The sequence below is a fragment of the Salvelinus alpinus genome, chromosome 20 (genome assembly GCF_045679555.1).
Source record: "Salvelinus alpinus chromosome 20, SLU_Salpinus.1, whole genome shotgun sequence".
NCBI lineage: Eukaryota > Metazoa > Chordata > Actinopteri > Salmoniformes > Salmonidae > Salvelinus > Salvelinus alpinus.
In genome coordinates, this window is record NC_092105.1 from 47,067,605 (window position 1) to 47,081,418 (window position 13,814).

Below are 13,814 nucleotides of genomic sequence, written 5' to 3' on the forward strand. Positions count from 1 at the left end.
TAAGGAAGTGTATAGGATATGTAGTACCCACTATGACTATTAAATCCTACCCTAACCAGAAACCGTGGATAGATGGCAGCATTCATGCAAAACTGAAAGCGTGAACCACCGCATTTAACCATGGCAAGGCGACAGGTAATATGGCAGAATATAAACCGTGTAGTTATTCACTCCGCAAGGCAACCAAACAAGCTAAATGTCAGTATAGAGATAGTGGAGTCGCAATTTAATGGCTCAGACCCGAGATGTAGCAGGGACTACAGACAATCAGGGACTACAAAAGGAAAACCAGCCACGTCGCCGAAACCGACGTCTTGCTTCTGGATAGGCTGAACATGTTCTTCGCATGCTTTGAGGATAACAGTGCCACCGACGTGGCCCGCTACAAAGGGCTGTGGGCTCTTCTTCTCTGTGGCAGATGTGAGTAAAACATTTAAACGTGTTAACCCTCGCAGGGCTGCCGGCACCCCTAACTGCGTCCTCAAAGCATGCGCAGACCAGCTGGCTGGAGTGTTTACGGACATATTCAATCTCTCCCCATCCCAGTCTGCTGTCCTCACATGCTTCAAGATGGCTACCATTGTTCCTGTACCCAAGAAGGCAAAGGTAACTTAATGACTATCGCCCCATAGCACTCACCGCTGTCATCATGAAGTGCTTTGAGAGACTAGTCAAGGATTATATCACCTCTACATTACCTGCCACCCTACACCCACTTCAATTTGCTTACCGCCCCAATAGATCCACAGACGATGCAATCGCCATCACTCTGCACACTGCCCTATCCCATCTGGACAACAGGAATACCTATGTAAGAATGCTGTTTATTGACTATAGCTCAGCATTCAACACCATAGCACCCTCCAAGCTCATCATTAAGCTCGAGACCCTGGGTCTGAACCCCACCCTGTGCAACTGGGTCCTGGACTTCCTAAAGGGCCGCCCCCGGTGGTGCAGTTAGGAAACATCACCTGCACTCCGCTGATCCTCAACACAGGGGCCCCACAAGGGTGCATGCTCAGCCCCCTGCTGTACTCCCTGCAATGGAGAAGGTGGAAAGCGTCAAGTTCCTTGGCGTAAACATCACTGACAAACTGAAATGATCCACCCACACAGTCAGTGTGGTGAATTAGGCGCAACAGCCTCTTCAACCTCAGGAGGCTAAAGAAATTTGGCTTGTCACCTAAAACTTTTACAGATGCACAATTGAAAGCATCCTGTCGGGCTGTATCACCGCCTGGTACGGCAACTGCACCACCCACAACCGCAAGGCTCTCCAGAGGGTGGTATGAAGGCCAAAAGGCCAAAAAGATCATCAAGGACACCCGAGCCACTGCCTGTTCACCCCGCTATCATCCAGAAGGCGAGGTCAGTACAGGTGCATAAAAGCTGGGACCGTGAGACTGAAAAACAGCTTCCATCTCAAGGCCATCAGACTCTTAAACAGCCATCACTAGCACATTAGAGGCTGTTGCCTATAGGCATAGACTAGAAATCACTGGCCATTTTAAGGAATAGAACACTAGTCACTTTAATAATGTTTACATATCTGGAATTACTTATCTCATATGTATATACTGTATTCTATACTAGTCTACTGAATCTTAGTCCGTTCCGCTCTGACATCGCTCATCCATATTATATAGCCTTAATTCATTCCTACTTAGATTTGTTTGCATTGGGCATATGTTGTGTAATTTGTTAGGCATCACTGCACTGTCGGAGCTAGAAGCACAAGCATTTCGCTACACCCGCAATACATCTGCTAATCACGTGTATGTGACCAATAAAATTTGATTTGACTCATTTCTTTTTGCTTATTTGAGCTGTTCATGCCATAATATGGACTTGGTCTTTTACCAAATAGGGCTATCTTCTGTATACCACCCCTACCTTGTCACAACACAACTGCTTGGCTCAAACGCATTAAGAAGTGAAGAAATTCCCCAAATTCACTTTTAACAAGGCACACATGTTAATTGCAATGCTTTTCAGGTGACTACCTCATGAAGCTGGTTGAGAGAATGCCAAGTGTGCGCAAAACTATCATCAAGGAAAAAAGGTGTCTACTTTGAAGAATCTAAAATATATTGATTTGTTTAACACTTTTTTGGGTTGCTACATGATTCCATATGTGCTATTTCATAGTTTCGATGTCTTCACTACTATTCTACAATATAGAAAATAATACAAATAAATAAAAACCCTGGAATGAGTAGGTGTCCAAACTTTTGACTGGTACTGTATATCCACACACACCCCTGCTCTTACACCCAACCCCACTTCACACATACCACTTCACACATACACCCCCTCCCCCCCACCACACACTGATCCAGACCTTGCCGGTCTGGTCATGCTTCATCTCCCAGCCCCTGGGTAGCTCCAGCTGGATGTTGGTGAACATGTTGAGGAAGGCCACCAGGTCCCTGTTGTGCTGGTAACGCTCATAGTGGTGGGCATCCCGACGCACCTTACTGATCATGTGCTTCAGGCAGGTGTTGCTCGTAAACATGCTGTAGGCACTCTGGGGAGGGAGGGAAGAGACTGATGAGGACATCAGAGGGACATTAAATGCTGGGCTCTTCTGTAAATGGGGTTATTACCTTGAGCAAACACATTAAGGGAGATTGATGAATGAAAACCCAGGTAGCATAGCTCGTATTTATATATCAATTAACCTGATGAAGGCAACATTTGAAGTAAACTAGAAAAGAGCATTTCATTCCAAGAAGCTCTTACCTTACCATTCACACCTTTGCAGATTATTATCAACTACTGAGAGATATGACATGGTAAGGGTGACCTTGAGGGACCAAAGGTGATCCATAAGGTGAAATGTGAGAGTTGAGCGCCTATGCAGCCAGACTCACAGGGTTAGAATGCAGCACGGTGAAGAAGTCTGGGCTGCACAGGAACTTTGCACTTGGAGACTGGAGCAGCAGAGAGAGACGCGACCGAGAGCTGGAGTGACCCACTGCGCTCTCTCTCCTGTACTCTACAACAGACAAAACAAAAACTGTTAGAGATAAATATATGTTGGGAAGGATGTGTGTGTGTGTGTGTGTGTGTGTGTGTGTGTGTGTGTGTGTGTGTGTGTGTGTGTGTGTGTGTGTGTGTGTGTGTGTGTGTGTGTGTGTGTGTGTGTGTGTGTGTGTGTGTGTGTGTGTGTGTGTGTGTGTGTGTGTGTGTGTCTGTGTGTGTGTCTGTGCGTGTGTCTGTATGCGCGCACGTATGTGTGCATACCTCGTGAGTGTTATCAGTGCGTGTGTGTATGTATGTTAGTGCACAAGCACACCAGGGATGGTCTGGGGAAGAAAGTCACTCTCTGTGGGCTCTGGCGGGAGGTCAACTGTGTTCTCCTCAGATCTCTCACTGGTCATCGTCCTCCTGATGCTCTGATATCTGACAGACAGAAATAGTAAGAGGGAAAGAAGGACAGTGTGAGAAAGAGAGGAAGGGGTGTGAAGGGTTAAGGAGAGAGAGGAAATGTAGAGGATGGAAGTTACAAAAGTGTGTGTGCACATGAGCGTGTGAGGGAGAGAGAAGGTGTGAGTGTATACGTACATATATGTGTGCGAGTGTGCGTGTATATGAGCGCATGGTGTGTATGTACGTGTGGGTGTGTGCGCCTCTACACGATACAGACCTGCGGTTGAGCTGCTCCATCTGTTGGATGGAGCTGGAGCGGGTCAGGCCCTGGGGAGCGGGGGGTCCGGTGGGGCGCTGCCACGTGGTGGTCCGGTTCACGTGATCGACAAAGAAAATACGACCGTGACTATCGATCCTCGCCTCCCAGTCTGAGGAGAACAAACGCATGGCTTTACATTCGCAAACACACACTTAACATGAGACAGAGGCTATGTCCCAAATGGCACCCTAGTTCTTTTATAGTGCACTACTTTTGACCAAAGCCCGTAGGGAATAGGGTGCCATTTGGGACAAAACACCGTCAAACTAAATTTACACATGGTTGACATGCAGATGCATTCTGACAGAACCATGACACCTCGAATAGCATAAACATACAGTATATCAAATAGTATACCATTGTGTATATAGCCGTTAGAAATGTAGGACTTAGACATAGATTTAGATAGACAGCTCTAATGACACAAAGTGTGTTTTAGCATGGGCAGTGCCATTGAGAACTGTCACCATTTTGAAGTAGATATGCAGGTCATAAGGAAAAGATCAGCCAACGAATTATACTCCTCAGCAAACATTCCATAACTGCATGTGGCAGTAAATTTCCAACCTTGGTTTTATACATGTTCAGACAACACACTCCAGGTGGCGGTATGCACCCTTTCAGTTTGTCTACATACTTATAGAAGTAATAGTCAAAGAAGCCATTAAGGCACATATACAAAGAAGCCCCCTCTATCAGCCTCTATGGAGCCAAATATACACATTGTATCAAGCAGCCTTCTTCCTCTCCTTTTTGTCATCTTCCTTCACCTCAAATACATACAGATATAGTATGTACTTCCAGACACTTACTAGGCGGTAACGGTTCGTCCACTCGTTGGTATCGGTGAATGTCATGGCGTACTGAGGGGAGGCAGTGCACGGGGTGACCGTTCACTTGAGCACCTGACGATACATTCAGGAAAAGTTAGAGCACATGAGCCTTTTTATAGTAATTCACTATTAGTTTCTACATGACTGGATTAATGAATTAATCATATTTAATGATCATTTCAAGTAGGGGTGTACGCGGATGCTTTGATGAATCCCACGGAAGCAAAATAGTAATATAACGTAGCTATAATTTCATCATGTAATTTCTAAGATACTACAAGGTAAATATTGGACTGTAAAATAAAGCATAAAAAAATGATTTTAAAAGTGGTAGTTACACACCGTCCTCTCCATCTGTCTCCATGGCAACTGCATCTGAATCAACGGATACCGCCACCCCTGCGGGTCTTGGCTCCTCCCCCTCCTCATCCTGGGGAACATCCCCAGATACTTGAAAGCTCCACATCCGCTCACTAATCTCCTCCCCTGGCTCCAGCTCATTGGCAGACGGAGCGTCTCCTTCAACCTCATTGGCTGATGTATGCCCGCCCCCCTCGTCGTCTACATGCTGGTGGGTGGGTGGAGTGTCAGTGAAGGAGTCTCCCCCTGGGCCAATGGCAGCTACTGCCCTCTCCTCTGCCTCCTGCAAAGCCGGTCAGAAGGTCAGAACAGTGTTTCCTAAATGATGGTCAGGACCAGGGATGTAGTGGAGCGTTAATAAATGATGTTAACACACCTTATTTGCTTTGGTGAATAACGTTTGTGCGCCTATAACACTAAAATGATATTGTTAGTATTTACGCTACCTGCCAGCATCATCTCGAAAGGCGTTCTTGTTCACCCACCTTTTTATAACCACTGCCAGATCTCTGGTTAGGACCCACTGGCGGGTTGTGGTTCATTCTTTTACAACTGCAGCTTTTTATTTTTGACACCTTACTTTGTGAGGATTTTGTTTGCTGAAACAAGGTAAGGTCCTGGCTAGAAACATTGTTTGATGTCGTGTTATATTAGCTCTGTTTTCAACCTCAGAATGAGAACCAATCCTGAAACAGGAAGACCGCTCAGTGAGCAAGCAACTTTATAGCTTTAAATCCTGAATTATTCCTTTACTAAATGTCTCATGGACAGACACACATAACTGGTATCCTAGCATCTGTCAGCAGACAGACGTCTAACGAGGAACTTTGTTCCGGTGAGAATATTTTTCATCAATCTTTCGAATATCAGATGGGGAGGGGGACATTTGGCCCATAGAATTGCCTGTAACTTGCAAAGAGAGCTACCGCCCTGCTTCCACTCCTCATTCTAGCATATTTTCTAACGTGTCGAATTTAATCGAGCATCTGACACAATCACGCAAGATTCTAGTTCTGGGTTTCCGTGATTGTTCCTTGACTTACTACTACAGATATATTATAGGCTATTTTATGTATTGCATAGAGAACTTTCAACCACAGGTAAGATCTACTCACTTTACCACCAGTCACTCACCTCAGCGGTGGACATTGTGATTGGGCAACTCTCTGAGGAAGAGAAGACTGTCAGTGGGGCAATTGCCATGGAGCAGGTGTCAATCGGCGACGAGGCGTTGTCAGCGGGCCCCTGGCCCTCCTCTGGCCCCTCCAGGCCCACAGCCAAAAGACTCTGGGACAGCACCTCTGAGAAGAAAGGAACTTCCTCCACCTCCGAGAAAACATCAGGCTCTGAGGAGTCCTCGAAGTCGATGGCCAGGTCTAACTCAGGGGCCACATTGGATTCACCACCAGGGGCACAATCTTCCCCCGTTACCCCCAGCTGTTCATCTCCCGCCACCCTGGGTTCCAGCTGCTCAGGGTCAGGATCCTGCTGTAGCTCTGGGACAACGTCTTCTTCTTCAGGCCCCTCGGGACCCCCGTTGAGCAGCAGGGGGGACCCGGGCACCGGGTAAATTTCAGTGGGCCCCGAGCGCTCCTCATCTTCGTCTGAGTCAATGTGCAGCATGGCACTGAGACGTGTGTGAGTGGGAAAGCTAGAGCGCAGCTTCGGTGAGGCGGCGCCCAAGGGCCTCTCTCCGGGGCCCTTGGGGGCCTCGATGGCATCCAGGCCTTCGCTCAGGGACCTCTGCAACCGTAGAGGGCCAGAGTAGGATTCACCCTCTGTGGTTCTGCCCTCTGTACCGCTAAAGTCCCTGTAGTCTGGGACTGGATAGGCTGTGGCCCCGCCTTCCCAGGACCGCTGTGAGCCCAGGGATCCAGTAGGGGAGGGGCCTCCAGTGACCACCCCCGGGAGTAGGTGGGGAAGATCCTCGTCATCTGACGGAGTCCCAGGGGCCCCGTTATTGGGCACACCGATGATAGAGTCTGGAGAGGCCCCTGAGCATGAACAAGATCAAGATTCATAATTTTGTAATACCTTGATTTTTATTCCATTACAATTTAGCAGTGTGTACTTTAATTAGGTATTGTTGTTTACAAACACAATAAATTACAGGCAATGGCCCTCACCGTCAGGTCCAGTGGATGTGAGCTCCACCCTGAACTGCATCTGGCCACTCACGTGCTCAGTGGGCAACCGTCGACACAGAGAGAAGCTCAGAGGCTGGAGACTGAGGATAGACGGACAGACAAACAAACAACCAAATGCAATTACTCAACTATAGTTAACACGCAATGATAAAGCATAGCGAACAATCAATAATTATGAGCATGGGTCTAAATGAGCATCATTAAGAACACGTATGTCTTTGAGTGTGTATAAATTGTTTGTTTGTTTTAAAGCACATTGTGTGTGTGTGTGTGTGTGTGTGTGTGTGTGTGTGTGTGTGTGTGTGCCCATTTTCCAGGTTACCTACCCAGGTATTTTCTCAATCAGCCTCTGCACAGGAATGGTCAGCTGACCAAGGAAGCGTTTGATGATTGGTCGACTTTTGGCAAACTTGTCCTTCACCTCGATGTTCAGAATGTCTGTCATCAGTGCTACAAAAGTGTATTTCTACAGAGAGAGAGAGACACAGACTGGTTCGCTAAGCACCATCTGACCTTTCTATGTGAAAGTGATTTGCGGTGATCAGAGGATGAGCAACAATTTAATTTGGACAGCAACTTCATTGAAAACCTGAAGTGCAACACCACGACAATCTGAGCAAGGAGAAGCCTAGCGGGAAAGGCTCGCTCGGCTCCCCATGAACTATATTTAGCTCGACTCTTCAGCCATATTAATTTCAAACGTTTGATCGTTACAATATTGTAAATAATAGGGAACACATATAGTGAGTGAACCAGTGATCTATGAGTGGAGTGAGTGTGCACGTTTGTGTGTATGTCTGTGCACGTGTGTGTGTGTGTGTGTGTGTGTGTGTGTGTGTGTGTGTGTGTGTGTGTGTGTGTGTGTGTGTGTGTGTGTGTGTGTGTGTGTGTGTGTGTGTGCGTGCGTGCGTGCGCACATGCATGTATATAGATCACCTCTCCTCGCCACTTAGGGTTGGTGGTGTTGGCGATGATGGCGGAGCGTCTCTCCTGTCCGTGGTGGCTGAAGGTGGGGAAGCCGCTCCTCTTCCCGGGGTGGATGGACATCTTCAGGTAGGGATCCGGGTTGAAGAACATACCCTTCTTCAGCCCCACCGCATGCATATCTACACAGAGGAAGACCGTCATTAAAATCAGGGACTGTACATGTCAAGAGTCTCCGAATAGGAGCGCTGACCCAGAATCAGTTTAGCTTTTTAAGCTCACAATGAATAAGACTACATGGAGGGGGGGGGGGGGGGCATCACTCCTACTCTGAGACCCACTACATACAGTACAGCCCCGGGTCCTGCTTCACTGAGCATCGTCGTCTGAGGCTTTGACAAAACTCAAATTGGAGGATAAACTGCCAACCAGAGGAGGCTATTGGGTGGAGATATAGGTGGACGGGCTCATCGCAATGTCTGGAATGGAATAGTATCAAACACATGGAGACCATGAACGTATGTTGAAAGTGCAACGCATTGGCAACAGCCGACTTATTTACCTCGTTATTTAACCTTCCAAAATGGACACGTCAAGCCGTATCAATAAAGGCTTTTATCTGCAACTACAGTTTTGCCAAGTCCAATTGTTCATGTCACAAGCCAGGGAAACCAAAGCGCAGCTTACCATTTGAACTGACATTGCAAACGAAGAGTTGCAGAAACGTTTTGCTTTTTCACTAGTTGCCCGAGGTTTATTGCAAGGGAAGGATGACAGACATACACATTCATTCGGTTCTACTTTTGTGATAGAAATCAGTGCTTTTGAGGCCAATTGGAAGAAACTTTAGTCAATGATTGAGGCTGACTGTATAACTGCTTGCATGTCGGATGTTAGGAGCAAAGTTAGAACTTATTTTCAAGTGGCAATAATACATGCAAGGAGGAATAAAAGGTCAAATAAAGAAGAAGTAGTAGATTATAATAATGAGTTAATCAATAACGAAAAACTGACGCTCTTCTATTTAAATCATTTGAATCGGAACTATAGAGGGCACCTTTTCCAAGTCAGAGTCAATGAGGACATCTTCCTGGTTTTGGCCAAACCACACCTCACCTGTCAAAGTAAAGCTGACCAGTTTGCGAGGATGATCTGTGGATGACTGCCCCTCACTTTGACCTTCTCCCTGAGAGACACAGAGAAGTTGAATGTAAAAACACACACACAGACACACCACGACACACACACACACACAACAAACCATAAAAACACACACAGACAGACACACCAGGACTCCAGGGTTCTTCACAGTGATGCAGGGAGTGGTTGCTCTCAGGGCTCCACTGACGCCATGGTAGTACTTGAAGCAGATCTTGGTCTCAGCTAGAGGGAAAACAGAGAGATGCATGACATGAACACCATCCCTCGTTTCTCTCTTCACCCACTCTTTGGCTGGCTGCGCCACAATTATGAGACGGGACTTGTAATATTCTTATGTAACAGGGAAGTACGTACGTGGAGTAATGCAAAACGTACAAATCTTGCTCACAGTTACTTGTGTTTGCATGCATTATAGAATTAACAATTCAATTAAAAGTAGTATACTGTGTAATTGCAGTGTAATTCCCTTCCCATTAGTTACCCATGGAATAATGCCACTATGGTTGTTCCCTATAGGCCCTGCGCAAAAGTAGTGCACTACGGGGCCTCCCGAGTGGCGCAGCGGTCGAAGGCACTGCATCCCAGTGCTAGAGGAATCGCTACAGATCCGGGTTCGACCTGTAGTGACAATTGGCCCAGCGCCGTCCAGGTTACGGAGCGTTTGGCCGGCTGGGATGTCGTTGTCCCATCAAGCTCTAGCGCCTCCTTGTGGCGGCCGGGCGGATGCACGCCGACTTCGGTTGCCAGCTGTACGGCGTTTCCTCCGACACATTGGTGTGGCTGGCTTCCGGGTTACGCGAGCAGTGTCAAGAAGCAGTTTGGGTAAGCGATGTCGTGTTTCGGAGGACGCAAGGCTCTCGACCTTCGCCTCTCCCGAGTCCGTATGGGAGTTGCAGCAATGCGACTAACTACCAATTGGAAATCACGAAAGGTACAAAAATTAAATTGTGCACTACATAGGAAATAGGGTGCCATTTGGAATTAAACCAATGTCAATTATTAAGTATTGCATCTCCCCCTTTCTTAATCCTGTCCCATTGGACCACACTCATTACAAAGACCTTTTGAAATGTAGTTTCTACATTATACTTGATCATATTTCTCACTGTATAAATCCCAATGATGCTTTCTCTCCTCTCCTCTCACCATCCATGAAGTAAGGCCCAGGCTCCAGCCTCCAGACGATCTGGCCCCTCTGTGTCCCATTCACCCCACGGTTCTTACAGTCCCACACATTGGATGGGCTGATTTCATCTGGGCCGGCGAACAGAAAGAAAGCTCTGTCAGTCCAGTCAGTATGTGTGTGGGGTTCTAAATGAGTATATGGCTCTAAAATGTGAGTGCGTGCGTGTTGTGTTCTATGAAGACATGGCAGTGACGGACAAACTTCTGGATTATTGTCTAACCTTAAAAATGGTTGACCCCAAATAACATTATGGTCAAATGTTTATTGAACAGCACTTGTCTACGCTCCACTTTGCAGCCTTATCACAGCTGTTGTTCCACGTCTGTTTGCCTCATGTCATATAACCATGACAGATACTTAGCTTCAGACAATTCTTCTTTAATCCATAATTGTAGTGCCTAAAATACATTCTCTACAACCTCTAACACAAAGGACAAGAAATTGTAACCTACCACGGTGTTAAAACGGAGGGAATTCCGCTGTACGTAGCACTTTCGACCCCCCCCCCCTCTAATAATGAACCACCACTTCAGGCTGAACTGAACGAGCACGAAGCAGCACAATGAGGGGGTGAGAGAGGAGGGTGAGGTAAGGTAATATCATTGAATGTCTGCTTAGTAGTGGAAAGTGGGAGAGCACGGGCCACCCGGGGGGATTAAGACCCGGACGCTAGTAATGAAGTGCATGATGGCCTCGTGATCGATAGCCACGTGGCCTGGCACCCTCCCTGCATGCTTTCTCTGCTTTCTCCTGTCTCTCATAGTTTAACCTTACAGTGAACCATTGGGATCCTTCTTCCTTAAAGGAGGGAAGTCCAGAGAGGTCAAAGGGCGGGTGGATAGAGGATTCACGGAGCTTCTAGAAGTCGACTGACTCGTCCAAAAGCCAATTGGTAAATCGGTAAATGAGTATTAGAGTTAACCATAATGTGGTTGCTCTAGCTTTCTGTTAAATAAATACTATAGAGTTTGTTGGCTGAATGTCTCTAGTGGGTATGCTTACTTGCATAGAACCGAACTGGTCATACTGTAGTTTCAAAGAATGTGTGGTTCATAATATGAACAAATATGAATACGCTAGATACGTTGCCTTTTACTGCAACAGGGGAACATTTAGGCTTAGTAGCCTTATGCAGGGTGCCGCTTAAGCAGGGCTATCATGTTGGAGACCACCCAGAATAGTCTAAGTGTATATGGTATACGTGATAGCGTGCGTGTAAAGCCTATCGCATGTTTCCCAGTCAAAACAGTTTAAGTATATATTATGACAATATGTGCGACGTTTTTGGTTCATTTTGGTGTTCGGACGTTTATCGGCTGCATAACCTATTTTCTTGAGTCAAGTCGAAGTTTGGTAGCCGTAGTCTATGCCCCTTCATCGTTGATTGGTCAACAGGACTACTGCTAGTAGGAGTGGGAACTATGGACGGGATTGTTCAATGAAGTGTTTGTCCTTCAACGAGAGAAGACTAATTTTCATGCACGTTTTCTTACTTGAGAAAGTAGTTAGATGTAAAATTTGCAACTAAGAACTCCTCTGCAATTTTTTACAAATTTTAAATCAAGAAATCTTAGACTAATTCTGACTATTTGAGGAACTGTATACTGGCTGTGTTGTTGCTATGGCCTTTCAAGAGGGACAAACAGTAATATTGCCGCTTTCTTCTAGTTTTTCAAGCGTAGGTCTTTTAAGAGAGCATGGGCACAGAGCATGAGCACAGACATTTAAGTCACCTAGCTGAGTTCTGCTAGGAGCAAACAGAACCTAGTATGCAGGCGCCTTTATAGTACACCAAGTCAGAAGTATTTATGTTGACTCAGGCTTCCCTTCTGTGGAATTTCAACAGCTCCAGTTTCAATATTGGACTCTGGAGTCTCCTGCACCAGACTTGCTATTCTCAACTCTACAAAACTAGCTAGAATCAGCCAGTCCTACTAGTTAATCAAAGAAACACTACTGTTATATAATCAATGAATGTGGAACATTTATTTCAACCTTTGACTCCATGCTCCACCAGTAAATAGACATGTTTCTCAACTCCAGGTCATTTTTGTTTAGGCGGATACTAACACTCCTGATTCAACAAATCAATGGCTATATTATTAGTTGAATCTGGTTGTGTTCGTGCTGGACTATGTTCGTGCTGGGGCAACCAGTACAGGTGTTCTACTTTAAACTTTCCTAGTTATGAACTACACCATTGTGAAATGAATATACTGAATGTCTCACCGATGTGATACAGGCCGATCCAGTCGGTGGCGTCCACCTCCTCCTTGATGTCCCAGGAGATGACCAGGTTCTGGCCCCTCCCCAGCGTGAACTCCAGTGTGGACGCAGTCAGCGACGAGCGGCTCTGCGATGTCACCAGGTCTGTGTCGCTGTTGGCCCTCGGGAGACCCATGGGGCTGCTCACCACAGAAGCCGTGTCCCTGGCGGCACCGCCTCGCTCCGCCAGGCTCCGCAGGTTCTCTGGGCTGAGCGTGTGTCGCAGGTGTGGACTGCGCCTCCGTGGTGCCGACAGGTGCTCCCGCCCCACGTGTGCAGACAATCCGTGTGCATTTTGGGGGTGGGCTGTGTGGGGATGGTTACGGGTCCTGGGAAGGACCGCGAGTGAGGGACGCATGGTGGCTGCGGAGGGACCAAAGCAGGAACTTTAACGTTTGGCAGGGTGACGGAAGATGGCAAGGTGTTGGTGGGGCACAGATAACCGGAAACCCTTGGTCTTAGTGGTTGGGTTAGGCATCAAAGATATGGTCTACCTCGGCCACTTAACTATAGTAGCTTGCTACAGCTTTAGCTTTCCGATGGTGGTGTCAGTAGTGGTTGATGTAGAGGCTGCAGACCTTATCCTTCCATAGAAGCTCTGTGGTGTGTTGTACCTAAAGTTCTGGCCATTCTCTCTCTGGCCAATTTAAAAACAGAAGCATGTCTTGAGTGCAGTATGCCATCCAGGAGCAAAGACAGGTTGAAGACACAGCCAGCATTGTCCACTCCGCTACTCCAAATTGACACTGTCCAACAAGCAAAGATCAAGACAGAGACCGAGGCTAGGAAAGAAGAGAACAAGGCAAGATGGAGGGGGAAATGAGGGACAGAGGGAGACAGACAAAGACACAGAAACAAGCACGTCAGTATTCCTAACAGATGCCCTACACACACAGCAAACGTAGTGGACACTGCTGTCAAAGATCCAGTCACCTTGCCTGGCTACCCAAACGCTACGCAACGCCCACGGACATTACTTTCTTCTACGCAATGAGTCTGGATTCGAGTAGCTCCCCAACAATATCTAGAATGGAAATCTATTCAGGACCGTCTGATTGGTTCCACACGTGGGTAAAGCAGTGTTTTGAAAATTCGTCATTGGCTTTGATACTCTGATTGGTTAGAGATAATACAGTCACTGATGACTTTGTTTTGTACAGTACCCCTCATTTTGACACCACCACATGACTTCAATGACGGCAGTCTCCGACTGAAGTGTGTAGCGAACGATAAGAGCAGCAGAAGAA

At 46.9% G+C, this 13,814-nt stretch overlaps 1 protein-coding gene across 1 annotated transcript in view; it reads right to left on the reverse strand.

Annotated features, from left to right (window-relative positions):
• LOC139547012 (E3 ubiquitin-protein ligase HECW2-like) overlaps positions 1-13,814 on the reverse strand; it is a 77,625-nt gene that overhangs the window by 44,436 nt on the left and 19,375 nt on the right. Inside the window, exons 2-15 of the mRNA XM_071356044.1 lie at positions 12,532-13,349; positions 10,263-10,370; positions 9,244-9,338; positions 9,072-9,141; positions 7,968-8,137; positions 7,358-7,497; positions 7,011-7,111; positions 6,019-6,878; positions 4,867-5,167; positions 4,504-4,596; positions 3,650-3,800; positions 3,299-3,405; positions 2,874-2,998; positions 2,342-2,527 (exon numbers count right to left, since the gene is read on the reverse strand). Of these exons, the coding sequence (XP_071212145.1) occupies positions 2,342-2,527; positions 2,874-2,998; positions 3,299-3,405; positions 3,650-3,800; positions 4,504-4,596; positions 4,867-5,167; positions 6,019-6,878; positions 7,011-7,111; positions 7,358-7,497; positions 7,968-8,137; positions 9,072-9,141; positions 9,244-9,338; positions 10,263-10,370; positions 12,532-12,925 (2,901 nt within the window). The 5' untranslated portion in view covers positions 12,926-13,349. The remainder of the gene's footprint in view (positions 1-2,341; positions 2,528-2,873; positions 2,999-3,298; positions 3,406-3,649; positions 3,801-4,503; positions 4,597-4,866; positions 5,168-6,018; positions 6,879-7,010; positions 7,112-7,357; positions 7,498-7,967; positions 8,138-9,071; positions 9,142-9,243; positions 9,339-10,262; positions 10,371-12,531; positions 13,350-13,814) is intronic.